This window comes from Gobius niger (assembly GCF_951799975.1).
Source record: "Gobius niger genome assembly, chromosome: 14".
Classification (NCBI taxonomy): Eukaryota; Metazoa; Chordata; class Actinopteri; order Gobiiformes; family Gobiidae; genus Gobius; species Gobius niger.
In genome coordinates this window covers 15,966,475-15,991,798 of record NC_136865.1, presented here as the reverse complement: position 1 = coordinate 15,991,798, position 25,324 = coordinate 15,966,475, and the positions used below count along the sequence as shown (strand labels likewise).

The following is a 25,324-nucleotide window of genomic DNA, read 5'->3' as shown; positions in this document are numbered from 1 at the left end:
CCATGATGGCAGTGCTTCACAAAACCATATTCCCTCTGCATTTCCAATCCAGACGCATGTGGCTGCTTTTTTTTTTGCAGTTTCCTTTTATAAACCAACGGGAACGAAATGCAGTTGCGGAGAGAAATTGAGGGCAACTTACAGATGATTTTGGCCCCAGGTTAGGCACGTGGTGAGGCAAGAGTGCATAGTCTCGCTGTGGTTGGTTTAACTACGCGGCGCGTGCTGTAAAAGTAAAGACGTTTATAGCCGCTGGAGCGGAGGCAAAATGCAGACTTGGCTACGTGGACCCCATCGGCTCCCCTTTTCTTAAAAAAAAAAAAAAACACATCACATAAAGAGTTATACCCGCACGAATCAGGCTGCAGGGGCATTCTCTGCACCGCAAACAAAGCCTGTGATTATGCCCAGCGTGATCCACTATGCAATTAGATACAGTGACGCACGACAGGCCGCCATTCTGCCACTTCACACTTAGAGGGACCATGTCGTAAATTTAACATGTCGGGACGCATATATACGCTGATTGCATGTTCCCATTTAGGCTGAAGGACAAACACAGATCGTATAGTTACACACACAACATGCTTAAAAATAGACAGTGGGATAGTCCCGGATACAGTAGTAGGCTATAGGAGCCGTTTGCCCCGAGGGTGGGCTGCGGAAACGTCCTGTGGGGATAGGGTGTGTGTGTGTGTGTGTGTGTTTTTGGAAGTCAAATTAAATGGGGCTAGCCTTGAGATAAGAAATAGTGCAGAAGAGAGAGAGAGGGTTTAAGATGAAACGAAATATGCGGGGATAGACTGGCAGAGTGTGGAGATTGGGGCCGTGGTGGTGGAGCTGGGACAGGAGGGGGGGTGGACTTTAAAAAGGGGGTATCCACAGGCGCCAGCTGACTTTGATGATGTTTTGGGGGTTGTTTATCTGCCGTTGCGTAACACCTTTGCGCGCGGAGGAGATACTGCCGTTCTGGCGTCGTGCTCATTCCCCGATTTTATGACAGGAATTTCAGTGCGCGCGAGGCAAAGGTTTCCCATGGCAACGGCCTCCATTGTAAAAAAAAAAAAAGAAAAAAAAGAAAAGTCTTTTCACGCACACTCAGCGCTCCACTTCGGGAAGCCCACATCGTTCGCTCAACAACTTCAAGTCAATTTCATTTCAGGAGTTGCAGATAGCGTTTCAGATTCTCCCTAAGCCGTGATGTGATGGACTGAGATGCTTGGCCCTAGATTCCATTATGCTTTCATTGGCTTTTAAGGGCATCAGGTTTCCACTGTCTGGAGCCAGGGAGGAACTCACTGTATGCTGTGTGTGTGCGTGTGTGTGTGTGTGTGTGTGTGCACAATTAACATGACACAGGCGAGGGAAGATGCTGCAGCTCGGCCTCGGGACAGGCTTAAGATTGCTGAGGAGATAAGTTTGTTTGGCCACATTTTCAGCAGTGGATGAACCGTTTTCTAGGCACCTGGAGCAAATCTCTGCCCTTTGTTGTTTTGTTTTTTGCATCACGGCTTTGCACTATTTCGTCTTGACAGAGATGGATTACAATAATACAGGCCATAAATGTTCTCTCCTGAATTGATGGGACACTGTAAAAAACGTTGCCAATACATACAGTGGAAAAATCAATTGGTGTTTGAAACCTAAATTGTCAGTTCATAAGCGTCAGGATTCGCCAAAGACCGCAACTATAACTCATTACCCAAGTACATAGTTTCAGCCTCATTAGTTCTGCATCAACATCAGCTGGGTTTAGCTTAGCAAACCGATAGCGCCGGCTGCAAACATCAATCATGGAATGTGTGCATATTTAGCAGGAGCCTTCTGAAAACGTTGTGGAGATTTGTATGGCTAAAAATCAAAGAGGCCTTTCTCTCGATTTATGCAAAATATTCAGGACCATGTTACTGCTTTGAGTGATGTGTATGGATACAGGTTATGAAATATCACTTAGTTGTGGCATGAATATTCATCTTGTCAGTTCTAGCATTCAGTGATTTGTGTCCTGGCTTTACAAAGGTTCTTTACTCCAAAAGTCCTTCCTGAAGTCCATTTTTATGTAACCACGCCTTTGGATTAATTAAGGTTTGTGACAGTATGGAATAGCGTAATGCAACTTTTCCTTTAAAGTGCTTCTTTGTTTACCGTTAGTACATTCTTTTCATTGCTTGATACTCTGCTGAATCTGCAGGAGCTTTCCGCATCAATTTGTAAAGCAGAGATGTTATCTTTCAAGTACGGATACCTAAATGGCTGACCTTGTGTGAGAGAAATTATGCAAAATGCTCAAGATTTCTGTAAACATTGCAGCAAACTCTGATGTAGGTCAGGAGGAGAAAAAAAAAAGGAGATGAATGAGGAGCGGAGGGATCAGCTTCAAAGCCTGAGGTTCAAACTGGGAGCGCGCTGCACTAATCTGCCTTACCTGACCCTGGCAGAGGTCACCAGGCCACTGCTGCTCCTTCACAGGCAGACAGGGACTTGCACGTCACAGGCCTGGATTACAGCAGGAAAATGATAATAAACCAATTTGATAATTATAAGGGTCTTAGATGGTGATAATACAATAATGACGAATGTGCTCAAGCTCAGAGTGAGGACAAGAGAAGGGTATACAGTACAACAGGAATGTTATGCAGACGGAATCAAATCAGATTTACTTTTATGATCCCGGGAGGAAGTTATTTTATTATAGACATCGCAATATCCTGACGAAGACAGAAGGGAAAAATATCTATTAAAACTACTTATAAACCAAATCTTATTGAACTAATCCACAACGTTAAGAAAAGCTGTAGTGCAAAAGAATTCAAATGAGTTTCTATCTGCGTTTATCTTCGTCGTGGGGTTTTTGGATCATGCGCTCTCTTCTAACAAAATTAGCATGAAACACTGATGTTTAACAGTTGTTTTATGCGTGTATTCTCTGCATTTCTCCTGACAGTTCTGTTTGGACAGTTGTCTTGTGTCTGGTTAGGTGCGCTCCACAGCTGCACAGAGCCTGTTTAACATTTTAAAGCTTCTTCTGAAATCTTCATTTGTGATGCTGTAAGGTCGATGAGAGAGAGACAGATGTTCCTCTATCTGTCTTAGTGCTGCTTCAGACAAAGCTCTGTGTGTGTGTTTTAATCTACCAAGTGGTCTCCCTTTCCAATGTAACGACAATCGCCTTAGTCATCCATTCCCCAATCGTGTTTCTAATCTGTGGCCTGTACTTCCTGCTTCTCCCACAGGCGCAGACTTGGACGACCGGCGATGACGAGGGTTCAACGAGAGATGACTTCTATGATGATGAAGACCTCTACTCGGGCTCCGGCTCTGGATGTAAGTTTGATTTCCACAACAGGGAACAAAAACTCCCAATTGTTCACACTTGTTGCTTCTTGATTACTAAAAATCACTAACAGGGCTGCTTTGAATTTTGCTATGTTTTATTCAATCATTTCACCCCAGTTTGTTCAGTTGTGTGAAAATAAAACTTCGGCAGTAAAAATAGAAAAATCACGCCTCGACAGAACCTTTGCACATTTTGAAGCCACTATAGAGTTCAGGAAAGTGACGCTGTATCGCTAAGCATTATGGAACTAGCAGCAATTGTAAACTAATGGAGATTTTAAAAGTTAAAACACTGGAGTTATTGTTCACATTAAAACACTTTGACACCACAGCTAACAGAGTTGTTCCACGGCTATTTTCTCCACTTTTTATTCTGTTTTTAGCTTGTGTTTGTCAATGGAAATGTATGCTAACAGCTGCAAAGATGGCGGATCTCCATGGTAACTGTGGAATTTCCTGAACTCTATACATCTTTGTTTTAGGCTGTGTTGGCAAATATGCAGATTTTGAGACATTGTGTTTCTTGCATTGCCGGAGTAATGATTATTTACTGAAATATTGTGCCGCCCTAATGACTAGCGTTACATATTTAAATGGACTATACGGAGTTTAAAAAATGTTTAAATTATGTATTTTCCTCCCCCTACATGTTCCAACAATGCCCTAAGGTGTAGGATGAGCCCAGACCTGTTCACCACAACTGCCTCTAAAACTGTCACTCAAAAAGGTGTTATTTCGGTCCGAATTGCCCGTCATGCACGAGCTTAATATAGAAGGTGTTGTTACATGTATGACCTGAGGTGGCAGTATTGAGTATAAAATGCCTATCTTGCATCTAGCCCCTTTTAAAATAGCAAAACTATCAATAACTGTTTTTCATTGCATTGTGTAAAATTAGATCCTCAACCCCCTCAAATTCTTCTGGCTTACCGCTACATTTACGACCAGCACGCCACCACATGCTCTTATTCTTTTAAACCTGACAGCTGCTAGGTCTCAATCTGCTGACCTCTGACCTGCTGCCCTTGAATCCCGCTCCCCTATTCATAGGTGCCGCTCGCTCCGCACGCCGCACAACGCAAACTGCCAGCTGGCTTGACAGACAGGTTTTGATACGGATTTATGGGAAAACACCTTTAAACGCAGACACGCCCTCGCAAACAGGCCTCCCCTAGATCTTATTTACTTTAATCAGATTATGTGCCACAAGCGATTAGCCCGTCACACGCCAGCAGTTGTGGACACCTATGTTTTTGCAGTCTTGGCTCAGCGTGCAGGCATTACAGGCTTAATCAGTTTGGTTTAATTCAGGTTACTTTTCAGTCCTGGCTGCGACTAGCTCCTCTGCTTACTCCCTTATTAGGCGTGACTCATCGAGGGCTGCCCCGAGTTCAGGCGGCGCGATAGCTGAAAATAAATTACAATTCAGATCAGGCGAGAGTAGCGGCAGCAGCGGAGGCACCCCCTGTGGATGAGCAGCAGCCTGGCGAATGCTTTATCTCACACTGTGATACAGAGCCCCCCCCAATCTGAGAGAGTCTGGTTTTGAACCCACACCGATGTGCGTTTTGTGATACATCCTGTTTCTGTTGCTTGGCATTTTGAGACGACATAAGATTGTATTGTTGGACTCAATATTTTTCAATATCCTCTCCTCCTCTTCTGTCAACTTTCCTGCCTTTGTGCCTGTAAATTTAATTTGTTCCTCTTTCAACTCACGGCGCTTCACCGCTATAACGCAATGAAAGGTGGTATAATGGTATTACAAGATTTAAGTAAAAAAAAAAAAAGAATTACTCAGCAGCGTCTGCCTCTGTACTCCTTACTGATGCTCTGGCGGCGCGTCTTTTCCCACTCAGGCTTATAACCTTTTCAAGAGATGTCAAATCAGGAAAAACGCACAGATTTTCCACTTTCAAATTAGTCTGTGCTTAAAATCCGCCTAAATGTGACAGTTTATTAGGGAGCTAATCTTGGATTTGTTTAATGAGGTGGTTTAAAGAGTAAAACTACACCATATTCATGAAGAAGGCCACAAATAGTGTCTATTTACATATTCCCTAAAAACAATATCACATTGCTTGTTAGTGACGGACAGTGCGATGGAAATGGCCCCTTAGATGAGATGATACCATGTGATATATGTCTTTGTGCGTGCCCGTGGAAGAGCTTGGTCGCTTTTAACTTCTAACCACGTTTGGAGCTATAGGAACACATTGGGAGAGGCCAAATGCTAACGACATTTTTGGTCATTTTGCGTGACTGAGAGCACACAGTTCTTCTATACTGTGATATATTCTTACCTGAGCTTAGACGAGTTGATACGTACCTGTCTGGTCTTTGTGCGTGACTGTGGAAGAGCGTGGTAGCTGCCAACTTCAGCCCCGTTTGGACCTATAGGAATACATTGGGAGAGGCCAAATGCTAACGACATTTTTGGTCGTTTTGCGTGACTGAGGGCACGCACAAAGACCAGACAGGTACGCATCAACTCGTCTAAGCTTAGGTAAGAACATATCTTAGCATGAGAAAATGGTGGCCTGTTCCTTTAACCTTAAACTGTTGTAGGGGTATGCAAGCCGTTGGTACTCAGTGGTGGTACTCAGTTTGCTTATATTTGTTTAATTTAGAAACAGCTATTTGTTTTTGTCCTTGATAGAACCACTTAAGTCATGATTTAGTCCTATTTTAGACCTGGTTCAGCCTCAGTTTTGATTTGATATTGGCTTGTTATTGTGTTATTTAGCTCTGTTGGTTGTCACTTTTTTTCACTGTACGTGTAATTTATGACTACTGCAGTTGCGAATACACTCATTAGGCTCTTTGCTTGTAGCTTGATAAATATATATGATATCACAGCATGGAAGCCAAATGAATGTCAACAAAAAGTTTTGGGATTAGTTGTTGCTTTGGCCCTCACTTCTGTGTGGAATAAAAGTGAGAGAAGTGCACAGCCTCTGTAAAGCCATGTCTCTCTCTTTCAGTTCCTGAGATCAGCGTGAGGCCGACCTCCGTGAGTGTGTCCTTCACCACAGAAGAGCCTCTAATCCTGTCCACCACCCAGGCCACGAACCCCGCCCCCTCTGCTTCCCCCGCCGCAGAGCCCAGTCCCAACCCAGACCCCACGGTCATCAGCACCACGCTGCAGCCCACCACCACGGAGGCCGATGGGGAGAGCGGTGTCTTCTGGGACCTGGATAAGGAGGAGAAGGAGAGGGAGCGGCAGAAGGAGCTGGAGCGCCAGGCCGAACGGGAACGGGAGAGAGAGCGCGAGCGGGAACGTGTTCGCGAGATGGAGAGAGAGAAGGAGAGGGAGCGGGAGAGAGAGCTGGAGCGACAGAGGGAGAGGGAGAGAGAGCGCGAGCTGGAGCGCATCCGGGCCGCCGCCCAGACGACCACAGCACCCGTAGTGACCGCCACCAACCAGGCCACGAGCACGGCCGAGACCCCCGCGCCGTCGGCCGGAGCGGAGGACCTGGGCACCACAGAGGATGGGGATGACGATGTGTACCTGTCGCCCGAGCCCACGTCGCCGTACGCAGGGTTTGACGCGGAGTTCACCACAGAGGACGACATGACCACAGCCGAGCCCACGCAGGAGCCCACCACCACAGCGACGCCCATCACCACGGCAACTGCACCCACCACCACCATCAGGACCAAGGTGCCGTTCAGGCCGAGGGCTCCCACGACAACCACTCCAGCTGTGCCCACAACGAGAGCACAGCAGCCCACAACAACGCAGGTAAGGGCCAATGCGAGCAGAAGACTACATAAAGTTATGGTTCAAAGTTGAAAGTGTTACAGGTCTTCCCTGAATTCAGCCAGTCACATGAATCTACATTATCAACTAAACATTGCTTCTTTTATACTACAGATAAAGTTGAGGACAAGTCAGATTTTTTGCCAATAACAAGAGATGGCTTGAGAGTTGTATGAAAGAGGCAATTTTTGCAAACCCTTCACTGAATCGTCATGAGGGCCTTAGTTTCAACTTGCCCTCCATTTGCAGTCTTCCCGCCTCAAGTTGAGAGCACAACATCAAGGGCATTATCAAGCTAATGAGTCTGAGACACAACCGAGGTCGTAGCAAAAGACAGTGAAAGTTCTTTTGTCTATGATTGAGAACTCCTGCACGACTGAGACCTTACACAAACACATTTTTACCATTTTTATCTCGGATTATGTCATGTCTGTGTCTCGATGCGTGCCAGACAACTATGATAAATGATGCAATGCCTGTGATTCGCCCTTTTGTCTGTGTGTTGTGTGTGGGTGTTTGGGGCATTTCGTGGCCTGCCTCTATTTGACAGGAAACAGTAGGCAGAGTGAAGGGCTGACAGGGAGCAAACTGGCCAGAGCCATAATTCGAACACGGGCCTCTCAGGCACCATAGAATTGACAATAAACAAGGTAAAAATCCAATGACATGCCGTAGACTAGAGGACGGCTGGTCCGGGAGCCGAGCCAGGGATGTCGTGCTCCAAAGAGTTCCTGGGAGTTTTCTGGATAAACTGTCATTTTGTGGACAGGCTCTGTGTATATCACATAGTTTTTATGGCGATAATAAAAGGGGAAACCAAAACCCAGTGGTAGAATTCACATTTTTGTCATTTTTATGGCATAGTACGACTCTGCAACTCTTTTATAAAACATGATTCACAAAACGGTCTTTTTTATGTCATGATTGTGCCACAACAGCACAAAGGACATACAAACCAGGTGGTAAATTCACTCCCCATTAGCCTCTTCCTCACATTACAGGACGTGGCGTGCAGAGATTAAGATTTACAGACTCCTTAAATTTGTATCCTTGGCCCTCAATGGTCTAGGTTTTTCATTAAAAAACTAACCCACACCTCATTTCAGTCATGAAACCATAAACAAAAGTATTCCTTCACTTCAACAAATGCTGGCATAGTTACTCCAGGCCCATTAACTGATGGAAGTAAATGGAGGTGGCTGACCATGTGGCTTTGTTGTTTTGCACCATTAGATGAGCTCCAGCACATTTGTGGTGTTGACGCACCTCCATTTGGATCTCCTTATGGGACCATTGTCATTATGTAATTGTTTGACAGCATTGACACAGCTTGTTTTAGTGTAATACCACTCACTCCTGGAAAATGGTCTGTAAACGGTACAAAGGAGCTCACAGCGTTTAGTATTTTCCTTATGCTGAACCACTTTGTTTCCAACTGCCATAAGTTTGTATATGTGTTGGACAATCTGAAAGTTTCCCCGATTTGCAACACACAGAAGCTCATTGTTTTTCAGGCACTGAGTGAGACCAAATCTGGGAAACTCCAGCACTGGTCTGGATAATTGTCGACGTGGCCACTCTATGGAACAAATCTGATTACACTAAATGTAAATTTCCTGCCAAGGGTTTTACATTTTCTTTTCTTTTTTTCACAGGAAAGTAACAACGAAGTGGGTGTCGCTGGTCCAAGTGGAGATTTCGAGATTCGTGAAGAAAACCGCAATGACCTTGGAAGGAGTCTGCCGGTGGATCCAGATCTGATTGGCAACACTGTTGACGCTGGAAGCTCTGCGGCCCAGTTACCACAGAAGAACATCCTGGAGAGAAAAGAGGTTTTGATAGGTAAGGGCCATTTTCAGCACATTTAGAGACTTTGCGTACAGACTAGACTCCCGCTTCTGTGCTTTGAGCTTTATTAATGATCTTTGTCAAGGAACCACTGCAGAACCGCCTCTTAGATCAACCGATTACTTCACCCCGTTGCCTCCTGTATTCTTCCCCTTGCTTTACACGTGCTGCTTAGATGAACTTGCATTACCTCGCGTCTACAAAGGGCACATTTGCCACCGAATGCGCTACTTAAAGCTTTTTGACCCGGTGAGAAACGGCAATCCTCTTCCCCTCGCTGCATTATCCAGCCAGCCCTCCCCTCTGCTTTCTCCTCCCTGCTTTTTCCTCATCTTTTCTCCCTCTGGCATAATCCAATCCCCTTTCAAGTGGCCTTCCTCCTTGTCCTGAAGAGCTGTAGCATAAAGTGAAGGGGCTGACCTGACTGGCTCTCTGTCTCTCCTTCAGCCGTTCTGATTGGAGGACTGCTGGCCGTGGTTTTCGCTGATTTCCTGGTCATCGGTAAAGATCAGGAGGCAACAGATGTTAGACTAGAGTGTGCCTGTGATAGATGTAACTAGCTGTAGATTTATATAGAAGTTATGTCAAGGGGGCGCTTGAGCGTGCCGAGTGAAAGTGCATTGGCCGGTAATAGGACCCTAACCACATTGAATGGAAAAAGACTCCTGCATATCATACAAATGGCGTTTTACTTCACTCTCCCTTTGCCTTTTTCCTTCTCATTTTTTCCCCTCTACGATATGACTTGCTAATTCATTAACGGTCCGATATTGTGACCGGTGAATGCCAGGCTGCTAGCACTGCCGTAGCTGTTTTATGGGTGAAAATAAGGTGTGTGGTTGTAGTGATAATGCATTGATAATGAACTACTGTTACTTTCTGCAGCCGTGATCGTTGGAGGCGTGGTGGGAGCGCTGTTCGCCGCTTTCCTGGTGATGCTGCTGGTGTACAGGATGAAGAAGAAGGACGAGGGCAGCTACACACTGGAGGAACCCAAACAGGCCACAGTGACCTACCAGAAACCAGACAAGCAAGAGGAGTTTTATGCATAATGCTCGTCCCAGGAGGCCAGAGAGACACCCACACACGGATGGACAGAGAGAGATTTAGAGAAGGAAACTCTGCGCCCTGTCCTACTCCTCCTGCTGCGTCCCATCATCACCGTCAACACACTTGTGAGCGCCTTTCTCTCTACGGACATGGGACTTTCTTTTCAATGAAAACACAAAAGAGGACAAAAAAGAAAAAAAAAATCTAAATATATTCTGAAAAATCCCACGTACACCAGATGTTTTTAAAGTAAATGTTGTTATTAATATTCAACAGATACTTGTTCTGTATGTAATGATATGATTATTTTGTACAAAAAGGACAAAACAAAACACAAGCTCTTAACCTGTGTTTCCAGCACAAAAAGTTCCTCTTCTGTTTTTATGGAGCGAATGAACAAAACGAAAGGGGTCGAGGGAGCGCAGACACAAAGGGTACAAAGAGGTGGCCGTGGTCTCAGCGCAGCCCCTCACCCCAAACACACGGAGCGTCTGGTTGGCCGCACACAGCCCGGGGTCAAAGGTTTGAGGAAAGGTCTCTTTGTGCCTTCCGTCTCTCTGGTGCTCAAACACATGCATCCTCGCATCCATACAGCCACATTAACCCACACATGCACAATCTCACACGTGCGCACGCCCACACACACACCCTGGTGTCAGCTCGAAGGTGGCTCCGACCTCTCGCTTTGTGCTCGGCCAACCAGAAAATACTGCTCTAACGTGGCGTGCCTCGCCATGTCCAGGAGCTGCCGTGGAAACACTGTATGTTGCAGAAAGCTGGCGACCCGTCTGCTCCTCTTAGCTGTACAAAGACTAGTTACAGATAGTAATAATGACAATAATATATCAGTGTCTGGGCTGGATGGTGAGTAATAAAATGAGTAATACCGTGGTAATAAGTAAACAGGAGGATGTGTATTTAGCAGTTTTAAAAAGGTTTATATGTAAATAACAGCATATCCTCTCTGGCATCACTAATCATCTGCATGACCATTCAGAGTTTTATTCATAACATTCGCTATCTCAGAGCTGTGCTCTCGCCAGCAAGTTAAACACGGCACACTGCTACACAACAGACATGTACCTGCAGTACATAAACACACACACACACACACACACACACACACACCAAACCTTCATTGTCGTGATATTCACCTGTAAAATGAGAGGTCTGTTGGTTTCAGTGTGTCATTGGTTTGTAGTTAGTTTCTGGTTGGTTTAAAGTTTGGTCTGTTTGTGTAAAAAGCACAAATGCATCTGTCATCACAGCTCTGACTCCTCCCACTCTGCATGCATCACCTTCATTTTTTCTGCCATTGGCTCTGTTCAGGAACGGGAGGGGCCCAATTGAACGTGTGTGGGGCAAAAATCTGAGCAGAAAGTAACTCATCATACTCTATTCCTTGGTCTGCTGTACAGCAATCATATCATAACCTTGCCTCATGAGTTTATGACAAGTTAAAAGACCTTGGATTTGAATTTATGGGGTCACTTTCTCTGCTGTGGGCTCTTGTGGGGAGGGAACAAGGAATCAGGGGTTGGTTGTGAAATTTTGGGAGTTGTGCTTTATCTAAGAGATTGTAACAATAACCACACCAGTACGACTGGACTAGTAGCTTCTATTATACTCAGTACTGTAGATCAAAAATGCATGGGAGTCAAAACTATACTAGTCTGGGTGTGTGTGGATGTCAGTGTGCATTTTGTGAACTCCAAAACAAACCTGGGGTGGGGTCAAAGTTCGAATGTACTGTGGTGGAGAGTGCGGCTAACTTTGCCCAGCAGTCGCCGTGCTCGTCCACTGAGCGGTAACACGCCTCTGCCACCGCCGTGTGAGTGCGAGCTTCACCTTGATATTTCACAGCAGACTCTTGTGTACACTGACTAGCCTGTCGTCAACGTGTGTTTGCTCTGTTCACTGCTGAATGTGGGCCAGCTGCTCTCACACTGACTGTGTCTTCACTGTCTGTCTCCGTCTGTCCGTCTCTCCGCTGCGGGACGGACACACAGATGCCACGCCACTTTTTTCACGGGGCAGGAATGATCTTAACATGTACTGTCTTTTCTAAAGTCGATGTATGTTTGTACTCATCTTTAAGCCTGCGTAGCCAAATAAGAAAAGTGTATGAGTGCGAGAGGATGGACTGTGTGTGTAGCTATGCATGTGTGTATGACTTTGTATGTGTGTTGCGTGTCAAGCCTTATCGGCGGCACTACTGTTTGCTGTTCCCATTCCTGTTTTTATACATTTGCATTTTTTTAAGGCTGAGTTTCTGTCATTGGCTGAGTGAGCGAAGAGAGGCAGATCCTCCACGCCACCGCCCTGTCACTAATCCGCCACTCTGTTCAAATAAAAAACCTTAAATGGGTAAATCCCTCCTTTGTCTTTATTCAGATCTGTCAGTTTAACAACAGACAGCAGCGTAATCACACAAGTGGGTAGCGACATCTACTCAAGTACATGTTTACTTTACAGAAATTGTACTACGGTTTGAACTTGAATGTTATTTTGAAAAATCAACACTCAAACATTTGGTTATACTTGTTCCATTGTGAGTACTACAAATGTTTAAGGTTTATATGTACCCCAGCATAAAAATAATGTTTTGTCTTTGACTTACAAAGCTCGGTTACGCAGCACTCAAAATACTTGATTACTTTTTACTGATTTATTTCAAGGCAGCGTTACTCTTACTTATATAGGCGACTCCACCCACGTCTGACCATGACTTGCACTTCGAAGCATACAAAAGTGTTTCATAAGAAAAGACAAATCCCACTGCTAACACATCAGTGCACAAAGCTTACCTTTGGTTCTCAAACTTGCCACCTGAGAAAACATTTGACTTTCCATGACAGGCTGACACAAAAAGGCCCAAAAGGTGATATTTAGAAAAACAGAAAAGCAAAAACATAATTCAAGCAAACACTAGTTCTACTGATTATCCCGAGCACTTAAAGTCCCCACAGTTTGAGAACCACTGTATCATGGTCAAATATTTAGTCTGCTGTGTGTTGGTACATGTGATACTGGATCGTATTGACAACAGTCTGTAAAATGGTAAATAAAGCTATCATTGTTTTTGGTCTACCCATACAGCTCCTTATCTGCTTGACACTGACCCCACAGATCTTCACATTTCTCTTGCAAAAACTAATATTACAAGCCGTTTTCTGAGCACTTCAATGCCTTGTTGGTTCAAGGAGGCTTACATGGGGCTCTCCTCCCCTTCTGAACTTGGCCTTAAATGCAGCAGACAGATGATAAAGTAACCTTTGCTCACAGGGAAAATGTTATTTCGTAAAACATTTGAAAAAAAATACCCTCTCTGACAGACGTAAAGTCTCGCCCTGGTGTTATCACACACCAGCTTTAGCTCAGCCGGCATACCGTAACTGACCCACTGACATTAGACGCAACCCTGTGCATCTCTATACACTGACACAGCTATTGTGTCTATATGATCTCCAGGCTATTTACACTGGCTGAACTCTGGAGGCCCTGGGAGAAAGAGGAGGAGGAGTTGTTGCTAAACTTGCATCAGAAATGATTAGACCGACTACCCAGAGAGATTTGTCAGAACAAGGGGAGGAGGGAGAGCGTCTAAAAGGGTCTCTAGTTTATATCCATCGCATCAAATTGATAGAGACCAAGGTCATTTGTTGAGGATCTGTGAAGACTACAAGACTGAAAACGGCTTGGTGCTGTGGGCTGCTGACATGATGAACAGTATAATGTGGCTCGCACATGGGCCAGGGAGGATTTGTGATTTGTGGGGCTTCACTCAAATGGGAGGGGTATAAAACAGCAAAAGCATTATCGCTCCAGGGGTAGACAGATGCTGGGCTAAGGGTGCAGGGTCCACTCAGTACCCCATCTGCTGGGAGCATTAGGAACAACCTGCTGTGTTCACCAAGGACAAGTCACACCTGGCATTTTCTCAGCAGAGCAGCTTTTTGGCATTGGGAAATTCAAGTTATTCTGTATTTGAGAAATCTGAAATGGCTTCTTTACCACAGGCTATGGGGACCAATTATGTTGTTACACCCATTCATTATTTAGTAATTATGGTGTAGCTTAGTCCAGGGCAACAATTAACAGCTATTACAGTTCATGCAAGTAAAAATAAACATTTGTCTCCAATATGTTATTTATTATATTGTTTATTACAATTAAAAATCAACAACAAATACATACATGGCTAGAGCCTAGATCAGGGGTAGGCAACATCAGGCCTGGGGGCCAAATCTGGCCATTTAGCACAAAACATCTGATGATGATTTTGAGAAATATTATTATTATGCAAAATAGAGATCAAATTCCTGTTAAAGTATGAGTGTAATACCGTCAGTCCACTGCAAAAAGTATTCAACTAGATGAGTTTAAAATTCTGATTTTGGTGAGTTAAGATGTAGTTGGGCTTTTGATCTAGGTCATTGAGATGATTGACTATTCACTTGTTCTGGTATGTTCCTGGCTTGTTTCAATACATTTAGTCTTTATTTCAAGTAGTTTTATCTGCTAATTGGGTTAGAATAATGATCTTCACATTGGCAGTTCTACTTTATTATTTCAACAAAGATTTACCTTAGAACTATAGTCTGAAATGTCATTCATCAGGAAAAAAGTGAGAAAAAAACGCTCAAAATTTCCTCAATGTAAGTCATTTAACTCAATGCTTACAGGAACATGCCACCATTTTTACATACTGAGATATGTTCTTGCCTGAGCTTAGACGAGTTGATGCGTACCTGTCTGGTCTTTTTGCGGGCCCTCAGTCACACAAAACGACCAAAGATGTTGTTAGCATTTGGCCTCTCCCAATGTATTCCTATAACTCCAAACGGGGTGAAGTTGGAAGCTACCAAGCTCTTCCACAGGCACAAAGACCAAACAGGTACGTATCAACTCGTCTAAGCTCAGGTAAGAACACATCTCAGAATGTAAAAACGGTGGCCTGATCCTTTAAAGCCAACTACTTTTTGAATTGTAATTTTTTTTTAATCCCCTGACAGAACATCCTCTGTGGTCATATTTAATGTCCTGTTTTGGCATTTGCAGAAAATGGTTCCTCTACTTTGGGCTACAATGGTGAGATTCGGCCCTTGGTGTTTTGGCGATGATAAAAATCGACCCAACAGAACATAAACTTTCCTAACTAGTTACAAAGTACATCATGCCTGTGCCCCCCGACCTTCGCAGGACCTGTGGCGCGCGCTGATTGGCTGAGGCCTTCACGCGATAATTGTGGGCCACACTTTGAGGCAGGTAATCAATCAATCAGCCCCATTAGCCTGATGTCGGAGAGCAATCCGTCTCTCGACCTCTGCGGCCTAATTGATTATTAGGACAACTTTATTGGTTAGGACTGTGACCAAGTCGAAATGGACGAAGCCTGTGGCGCATCTGGAGATCTTGGTAAGGAACGATGGGTACAAAGTAAACGTTTTATTGCTGCGTTTCATTGCAATGTAGCGCAGTGAAGTGAGACATGTTGGAAAACTTTTAACGACTTTGAAAGTGAAAGAAAGTTGCTCAAGAAACACAGTATGAACTTGTTTCCGGCTGCCCCCCCCCTCACAGGAAGCTCCCTAAAATCTATTTCTAAAATTAAAGTTTGTCAAATTAACATTGTTGACCCAGTGTTTGTAGATATAGGTGCGGGCCGGCTAGTTTAGCAGCTCCTAGCGGGCCGCGGTTAATTAACAGTCAGGTGAGGTGCTGCACAGCTGGGACACTAATTAAGTGACTGCGGGGGCTGCTCCTCCAGAGGATCACGTTTATCGGGTATAATTCCACCTCCAGGTCGTCCAATGACTCATGAAATGCGAAGCAAATTACATCACCAGCCTGTGTCTCAGCCTATAGGCATTTGTTCAAAGTAATTAGGATTTTTGGCAGCTTTCTAAGTGGCAAAGTTAAATTAATTTTCACCTAAATGCATGCAACACCACGAACTACCAAACACTGACGGATTGTTCTTCTACTTGGGGTAGATGATGATTATATGGCAATAGTTTAACGTATGCTGTGAGTGATTTGCCCCAAAAATGTACACCTAGTATCTTTATATCACATTCAGAGGAAACAAAAGGCATATGGTTCACACTCCACCGTGATTGGTTAACTTTACCCATCACTCACTTGGAGCACGAGGAAGTGATCATGAGAAATAAGATTAAGCTAAAACTAGCCATTATAAGTGTAAAAATACAACAAATAATGTGGTCCTGTTGTGGCTTAAGGGGCAAGAACAAGAGGAATGACATTTGAGATGATAAAATAAGGTTTATCTGATATTTCCAACAACAGTTAGACATTTGTTTATCGTTATTATGACAACAGCTACAATGGAAATAGATAGGGATCTAGCTTCCTGCCTCCAGCTAAGCCCGGACTGTTTACAAACAACTAAATGGTCTATATAGTTCAGGAATTTGATGTCATATCGCTAAGCATCATGGGATTAGCAGCAATTATAAAATGGAGATTTTTAAAGTTAAAATACTGGAGTTATTGTTCACATCAAAACACTTGGACACCGCAATGTGTTAGATGTATTTACCTGCAGTAACTCGGCAGCTAACGGAGCCGTTTCACAGCTTTTTTTCTCCACTATTTATCTATATATCCACTGGTGCTCAAACCCCTCCACCACGTTAAGGTGGCGGTTCCAGGAGGGGATAAACATAGATATGCCAGATTATTGCCTCTGGCTAGTTTACCATAAAGCCGCAAGCTACAGAAAGATGCTTTATCCACTATGTACCTAATGTGGAGTTAACCTGTAACAAGAGTTTGACTTTCTGTTGCAGATTGTCCCAGTCTCTTGTGTGAAGAACAGGCGGACTTGGAAACAAAGAATGAGGAAGGCAGAAAGAAGGACCGTGAAGGAGATGTGACATTTAGTCAGATAAATGGTATAGACTTATCAGTTGTTTTTCAAGAAAAAAGTGAAAGTAATGAAAAGGAAAAAGACCAAGTTGGTCAGGAGACTGTGGTCGAGGCAGACGGGGAGGTTAAGTGTGAGAGTGCAGGTCCACACAAGGAGCATGAATGCAAAGACTCTAAAGATCCATCGAGCTCTGAAAAAATAGGAGATAAAGAATCGGAGCTATGGGAGGACAAAGAAGAGCAGAAGAGAGGCAGGAAAAGGCGAAGCAAAAAACAAAATGACCGATCAAGAGGTAAAAAAGCTTGCAAAGGTGCAAACGTCAAAGCGGAGACAGTAAAAACAGTCCAGGAAGCAGCAGGGACGACGAGCCCCTCCAGCTCTGAGCCCATTGTTGGACTTGTGGACAGCAGTGAGTTGGCTGACAACCCGATCTACCTGGGTTGTGGATCATCTGAGTTATTCTGCGCCTCTGCTCCGATACCTCTGCTGTACTCATCACAGGCTCCTGTCCCCATCCGGCCTGCACCCCCTAAGACCACAAGACCCCAGAGCCCCTATCTGCACTCCACCTCTCAGCCCCTGGAGGTCAGAACCCAGTTTGCTTAGTTTACAGAATGTCATGTGGATTTGGTTTTGTCCAGGGATTTTGATCCAGTAGCTCATGATTTACCAGTAGTTCACCAGGCGGCTTTCCTTTTACGCTTTTTAGATGCATTTTCACTTTGTTCGGAATAAGGCTGGGTACCGTTCAACGATACCAGTCTGGTATTGGAGAAAAAGGTTTAGGTACTACTGGTACACAAAAATGAAAGCATCGAAAACAGGCACCGAAAATAAATCTTATGTGTTTAGCTCCAAGTTTTGATGCTGTTGGTCCAGGAGCAGCATTAAAGTAAGTGACTCAGGCCGTTTTCACACATGTTGGAGCGCTTGTAGGTCGCCCCGAGACCGCCGTAGTTCCAACTGCATTTACTCCAAAGTTAGTTCAGTCCATGTTCCCTGATGTTACGGGGAAGTGTGCACAGTCACTCATCTCCCTCATGGTTAAATACAGTGAGGGTGATATACGCAATGTGAGGTGAAATGTACTTTAAGCTGCTCATAAAGAAGAAGGTTTCACTGCAGCAGGAAGGGAAAACGGGAAAGAAAGACCTTGATGATTTAAAGTTGATCCATTTTGCCTCGTCAGAGCAGTAATCCAAACGTCCTCATGCAGCGCGTATTCATTCTGTCTTCGCGGAATTAGAGGCATCAAGGCAAGAGACGTTTGGCCCGAAGTCCGCCGCATTCACACCACACCCGCTCCGACGCAGAGAGCGAGATGCGCCGCTCCGAGGCCACCTGTTTCAGCCGCAGTCGGAGCGGCTGTTTAGACCGTCGTAAAGTGCTGCGGTTGGATTCACACTGACCCAAAAGTGCCACTCTCGGGCTGAAAGTCCCTTTGGGTCGCCCTAACTAGAGCCTGTGTGAAAAAGCCCTAACAGCTGAAATAAATGTTTTATTTTTCCCCCCAATTTTTTGTATTTATTTATTTTAAAAGAAATTGCCCAATGTTGTCCCATTTTTCCCAAGTTTTTCTTATTTTTGGATACATTTTTTCTTGTTTTCCTAATTTTTCCCCTCATTTTTGTTAATCAAATTTCCTTATTTTTTCCCCATTTTTCACACATTTCCTGACATTGGAGATGAACCCGATATTGTAAATTTAGATCTTCCAAACATTGTTGTTCTGTTTTATGGTTCTAGACAACAAATATTTTTGTATAGGTATCGGAAAATGTATAGTTCAGGTATCGGTATCCAAAACCGAGTATCGTAGAAGTACTGGTATTGTAAATGTAAGGGTACCCAGCCCTAGTTCTGAACACAATCTGCTAATATTTGATTCAATATACTGACTAACCTTAAGTAGCTCTCTGCTGAATTGAACACATATATAACAAAACGTAAATGAACACACTGATAACATTAACCTGCTTTTTGATGTTCTTCGTAAATTGTTACCCAGATGGAGATTACTCAAGTGTATTCGACGAGGCGCTCGATCCGCTACAGCACCAGGGACCGCGGACGAACCCTCGGCTTCCCAGTGATGCCAGGATTAGAGAACCTCGACAGCTGCCTCCTGCCGCCTGCTCCGAGAAAGAAAACGCGCACCCTCTATAGTACCGGTAACAACAGCAGCTCACAGTTTCTTCCACATTTCAGGTTCTGTGTCTGCGTTTCAACAACTATTTCTGCGGCTTTTCAGATCAGTTGGAGAACTTGGAGGCACAGTTTCAGGAAGATCACTACCCCGACGCCGAGAAGAGGAAAGCCATCGCTGCTTCTGTTGGAGTCACACCACAGAGAATTATGGTTTGGAAGTCTCTACAGAGTCCCACATTGTGCAAAATAACAGAATAGTGGGTGGTACTCGGGGTCATCTGCAAATTTGGACTTCATACTTTTTCATTACAGATAGTTGAATGCCATTTTTAGTAATGCTTTGCAGTTGCGTGTTTTTATATAGAGCAAATAGACCGGGTTTAGTCCTCATTTGATCTTGAGCTAGGCCTGGTGGTCCTTGGTCAAATATTTCATGTGGTGGGACTGTTAAGGTCAAATATTTCATGAGATTGTACTTGGTTCGAAAAGTTTGTGAGCCGCTGAAATAAAAGATTGAACAGTACTTTCTTATTCGAAAAGAAAGACATTTTGACATAGTTATCTTTCACACCGACATACTAGTTTCTTTCTGGACTTTTTTTGTCCATTTTTGTTTACAGTTTATAGGCCAGAGATCTATGCCTCATTTCAAAGCTAAGACCTTGTAGTTTCTGAAAATATGTGTAAGATCTGTGTGAGTAAAACACAACTTACAGGTGGTGAATGGTAGGTAAGAGATTTAATAAAGGTCAAATAACACTAGAGTTTACATGTTACCGTCTCATTAATGACAGTCTTGAATCTTAACTCTTCAAAGTGCAAATTGACCTTTTTAAATCCAATATTTTGTAAAGCTTTTCTTCAAGTTCTCTTATATAGCACTCTTTGTTCAATTATTTCCCCCCAGGTTTGGTTTCAGAACCGCAGAGCGAAATGGAGGAAGGTGGAGCGCTCAGCCACCAAGATGGAACAGCAGCCGACCCCCCCACACGGCCCCGTGAACGCTGCTCTCCCTGGTTTGCCCCTGAACATGTCAGTCTCCAATGCACTATCATTTGGTAAATCAAACCTTGATGTGACACATATATCCCCTCCCAGCAGACCACCATCCTTTTCTGGTCACTTTGCCACTAAAATGTCTCAGATTGCACCCACTGTGCCGGCGTTCCCTACTCCTTTGTACAGCAGCTTCTCGCCCAGTCCAGGTAAAGAATTGAACACGTGAATATGGTGTCAAGAATGCATTTCCACGACTCAAGATGTTTTTTTTTTATATGTTTACTTTCATAGTGGGACTTTTTCAATATTAGCTGTGTGGCATTAAATATTCCAACTAAACATCTGCTGTGTGGGATTTGGAGTCGAATTGCACTGCGAGTTTTCTTAAAAGAAGGCACTCTTGACAGGCACAATGCCTTGCATAACGATACAGTGCGGTGAATCCTCAGAGATTGAATCATCCTTTAATCTTGTATCTGTGTTAATCTCCAAGGTCAGTCGAGAGTCAGAGATGGAGACCAGCACCAGCTTTCATCACAGGGGGGGTTAATAGAGTACCACCCGCGGCCAATGCACAGCCCCCCTCCCATTCGCCGTGCCAGCCTGCCTCTCTTCACCGCAGCCTACAATCCGGCAAACCCAAACCCTCCACTCCTCAACGCCTTGGCCCACACTCCACCACTGTTTCTGGATGCTCTGGAGGCGGGCTCCTCCTTGGCACACCATGACACCCAGGCGCCGCCGGCTGACACCAGGTCATTCCAACTCACTGTGGGCCGTGACTCGAATACTAGCAGATGATTTGGACAGGGACAGGGAGAACAAGTGCTGACAGGAGGGTAGACAGCTGGGAGATGCGCAGACATGAGCTGGGACCCTGTGAAATACTGATGATGATGGCTCAGTCAGAGCCTGTAGTGGGAAAAGTCAGGTTTAGCATTCACAGCATGTACAGACCTGTGTAGTTCAGTAATTGCTTAATGCTGAGATATTATATGTGGCCTGGGTAGCAGAACATAATCTGATGATGTTAAAAGTACAGTTGAGTAAATGGAGGACTTTGTGGATGTTGGAAATTGTTTATATACAGTCCCGATCAAAAGTTTAAAAAATAGTATTTAAAAAATGGCAAATTCACTTTGCATGGTTGGATCTTAACACGGTTCCAAGTTGAACTTCAATATGCATCAAGAGTGAGGAAAAAAAGCTAATCTAAAGTTAAAGATCACATGTTTAAGTGTCATTTTCTGCCAGGTATTAATACGGTCATGATGTCGAAAACGCTCTGGTTACGATCGTGGTCGGGTTATTGAGCTGCATAAGCAGGGCATCTTGCAGTGCGCCATCGTTGCTGATGCTGGATGCAGTCATTTTGACTTTTTGAGTTTCTTAAAAGGTCCTGGGGCTTATGGAACAAAAAAGTCAAGTGGAAAACCCCCCAAAACGCTGGTGACATTTAACTGATTAACTGTTCGTCAAGACACTGGACAAACCTCAACCCAAATGAAGGCTGTTACTGCAGCCTCACATTTTTTTGGTCTTAAACTTTTGATTGGGTCTGTATATTAATAAATACACAATTTACAGACGTAACAGTAAGGCTTGTGTTTTCCCATAGAGAAAGTAAATTGGCAGATGCACATGGAGCTGTGCAGAAATGTTTATCTGTATGTGTGCTCTCCCTGTAGCTCTCTGTTTGAGTTTGGGGAGAAGTTGGACTACCTGACTTCAGCACAACAGAACAATTTTCTGTACCAGCTGCAGACGTCCTATGCCAGCAGTCAACCCCAGCACCAGCCTCAGGCCTCTCTGCCTCGCATGTCCTACCTCACCCCCTCCCCCTACCTCACCCCCAATCCTCCAGAGTCCAACCCTCCATCGTACCTGACCTTCGGGCCTGGTGGGGGCTCCGCTGGTGTGGTGACCTATTCCACCGGAGGTCACGCCTTTTTCCAGTCTGAGAGTGTGGGGCAGATTCTCCTACAGTCCACTGGTCATCATGGTGAGCCATTATAATTAACATGATATGGTTTGTAAACAGTCTGGTTCTATACTTACATTTATGTGTCAAGCAATAACAGGGAACTGCAGTAGCCCATTTTAGCTGGCCTAATAAAAACAAAATCTTATCATTAAAAGTTTTTGAATGTTGATAAAGCAGCAGTTGTGCTGCTATAAATAGATGGTCCAGTTGTATGTAGCTCAACACAATTGTTTCTCAATGATCAAACTAGATAAATGACAACTTTTAACAACGATTACATGGATAAAGTAGAAGAGTATTATTAGTTGACTTGAGCTGTGTTTTTAGTAACTTGAATCTCCTCAGTTCTGTGTTGACATCTCTGTGTTCCCTCAGGTGGGATTGCGCCCTATCAGTCGTATCCCTGGGGGAGCATGTACAGCCAACCCTCTGTGCACCAGCGGCCTCAGTGTCCCCCGACATACCCCAGCAGTTTAGGTGCTCCGCGGGACCCCCAGCCTCCCCCTTCTGGCAGCATCCCTCTGCCTATGTTTGTCAGCAGAGGAGACCACGGGCCGTCCAACCCCCCGCGCCCACCTCACTCCAGCAGCACCGTCCTCCCGCCTGTGTCCACCCTCAGACCCCCCAGGCTCAGAGCAGAGACCACTCCAACACAAACTGCTCCACAGTTGCCTTCTCAGGTTAGCCAAGCCTCTCCGCAAAGCCCACCAGTGCCCCCTTGTGTCAAGATGGAGTATGACAGTCCTCGTCAAATCCATAGCCACTTCCACTGTGACTTTTCCCCAATACATTTCTGAATGGTGTGTGTGTGTGTTGAGTGAAGAGTGAGTTTGACTGTTTCTGTTTTGTATATACCATATTTTCATTAGTAGTTCTACATTATTGTATATTATTCTAAGTTTGGTTTGTTGTGCCAGTTTGACATTAAAAAAAAGCATTTTGAAGAGAGTGACTGGCCTGTAATAAACGCATAATTCTCTGAGAAATTACATATTTCTATTTCTAACTTGCTTTGACACTGTCATTAGTTGCACAGGTCAGTAGAGGGCACTGCAAAAACTCCTGACGTTTCTATGTGCTAAGATCTGGCAATTTGTTGTTTCCTAGACGTGCCCCATCATAGCCAGAAGGGGGATCTGAGCAAGCGCTAATCTGATGAAAACGAGAACGGACACTTGTTACAAATGTGGAAGTGTCCCATTTGAGGACAAGATATTGCCCAAATCCTTAATCTTCACTGCCATCTGCTGTGTTCACACACTTGCTCTCTGCTCTGTTTGTTCCTAAAACGCTTAAGGCGTTTCCTCTATAAATAACATTTGGGATTTGAATTTCATTCTCAACTTCCTGTGAGAAAGAAGTCGAGAAATTCCTGCTTTGTCCTTTTGTTTTGTTAAGTTTTATGTCAAATAGCTTTGTAGTTTGGGCCTGGGACACGGAGGGGAGCCTGATGTGCTGTTGCTATGGGACGAGGCGATGGTGATGGGGTGGGTGTGGGAGGGGGAGAAGGTGCTCTGCCGGGATGAAGGAGGAGTGTGTTTGTGACACCACCAGAACGGCTGGTTATGTAACTGCAGTATTTGGGTTTTTAATGAGCCTCTCTCTTTCTGCTGATTGGCTGCTGAGTTGTTACTGTTGGCAAGAGCGGTTTAACATAAATACGAGCTCAAAAACTTAGAATAATAATGTGCTGAAATATTTAAAATGTGCTCCACAGAATTTCTCTCTGCAACTTTTCTGCGGGTTATTGTGTAAAGGCCTTCCTGATCTAGTTAAAAGATGAGCTCAGTCGCACTGGTAACACGAGCCCTGGTTAAAACTGGCATCACATTTCTATATGTGCGAGAGTGACCCAAGTGCCATGCCATGTATGTTTAAGTCTGCAATTATATTTTCCTGGAGTTCCCGGGGCAAACAGAGAGGGCTCAGAGTACAGAGTGTTACTGGAAGCCCGTGTACGTGTGTCAAGTATGCAAGAACAGGTATGAGATGCTACGATCCGCCCTGATCCCACTGAGCCAATATTTACCCAGTATTCTGAGATTTAAAGAAAGGCAACTTGTTTCAGCATCCATGGATGTGGTCTTAACTCATAATCCTCGTAGTCTCTCCAAACGCAGTCATAATACAGCATGTGTGCTCAAAGTTACATGTGTACAGTTGGATACTGTGAACTTTAAGGATATAGCAGAGTGAGACTAATAGTGTTTGTTGTTCGAGGAACATAGTTTGAAGTACACAACCTGTTCACTTCAAATCTATAAAATGACAAATTTTCAAATGTGTTATGTGGTCAGTAAGGTAAAAACAACATGTTTTTACAAACCGTGGAGTCTGAGGGGTGAATAGTGTTTGAGCTGAAAGGACGAGTCTATTAAAATTGATTTATTTATTTGATGGGTACAGACTAATGCTTGTAAACACGCCTCACTGGATGGTACATGATGTGAATGTAAAAAGGGATTGATGGTATTTACTCTGTGGCTCTGGCACAGTGGAGTTGTCTCTATATTGAGCCTTAAACACACTGAGGCTGAAGGACATGAATAGGATTTAGTATTCTACTGGAAATGTTTCTTTTCCTGTCACTCAGCAAATACATAATATTTTACACCCCACTCGTAATATCTACGTGATGTACGCAAATTCATTTTGTTGAACTAGCACATCTTCTTTCCAAAACAGGCCAAAAAAACTTGATTAGTAGCATATAAATAGACTATAGGTTTTATTATTAGAATTCCCGTAGTACGTAATGCCTTCATAGAATGGCATATGCAACTGCTTTTTTGGTTTGGTGTCAAACGTCACACCCTGCTAGTATAGGTGAAGCTTAATTGATCTAAATAACCCATCGATTGTACTTAATGAGTTGGAAACATACAATTGTCTGAAAGTTTTGAAGCTGTTGAGGTCCCAGTGGATACAGATTTGTCCAGCTTTACACATGTTTGTGCTTGTCCGGCTGCCACACGGTTACATAAGCCATGTGTGATTTGTGTATAACTTTGCATATTTACACAAATATGTGTGATAGTGCGTGTGGGTTGTATCGTGTGCATACACCAAAAGCCATACCTTAGAATGGCACTCTGTCCAAGAATATCAGCTGAAATCCTTCATGTCAGAGTCCGTCACATGTGCTGTGTTGACTTTGCCACATGTCCATTTTAGTAGAAAATGAGTCTTGTTAGTTACAGTGTGGACCACACTTTAACTGCTCTCTTCCTCCCAGACTAACTGGTGAATTGCGGCTTGTTCGCTGGCCATGTGGATGGAGGTGTGTGAGGGGTCCAGAGGA

At 44.1% G+C, this 25,324-nt stretch overlaps 1 protein-coding gene across 1 annotated transcript in view; it reads left to right on the top strand.

Moving 5' to 3' along the window:
• The window catches only part of sdc3 (syndecan 3), a 40,942-nt gene extending 28,484 nt beyond the window's left edge, over window positions 1–12,458 (top strand). Inside the window, exons 2-5 of the mRNA XM_079570485.1 lie at window positions 3,234–3,324; window positions 6,321–7,081; window positions 8,755–8,941; window positions 9,833–12,458. Coding sequence (XP_079426611.1) covers window positions 3,234–3,324; window positions 6,321–7,081; window positions 8,755–8,941; window positions 9,833–9,999 — 1,206 coding nt within the window. The 3' untranslated portion in view covers window positions 10,000–12,458. The remainder of the gene's footprint in view (window positions 1–3,233; window positions 3,325–6,320; window positions 7,082–8,754; window positions 8,942–9,832) is intronic.
• Window positions 12,459–25,324: the final 12,866 nt, after the last annotated feature.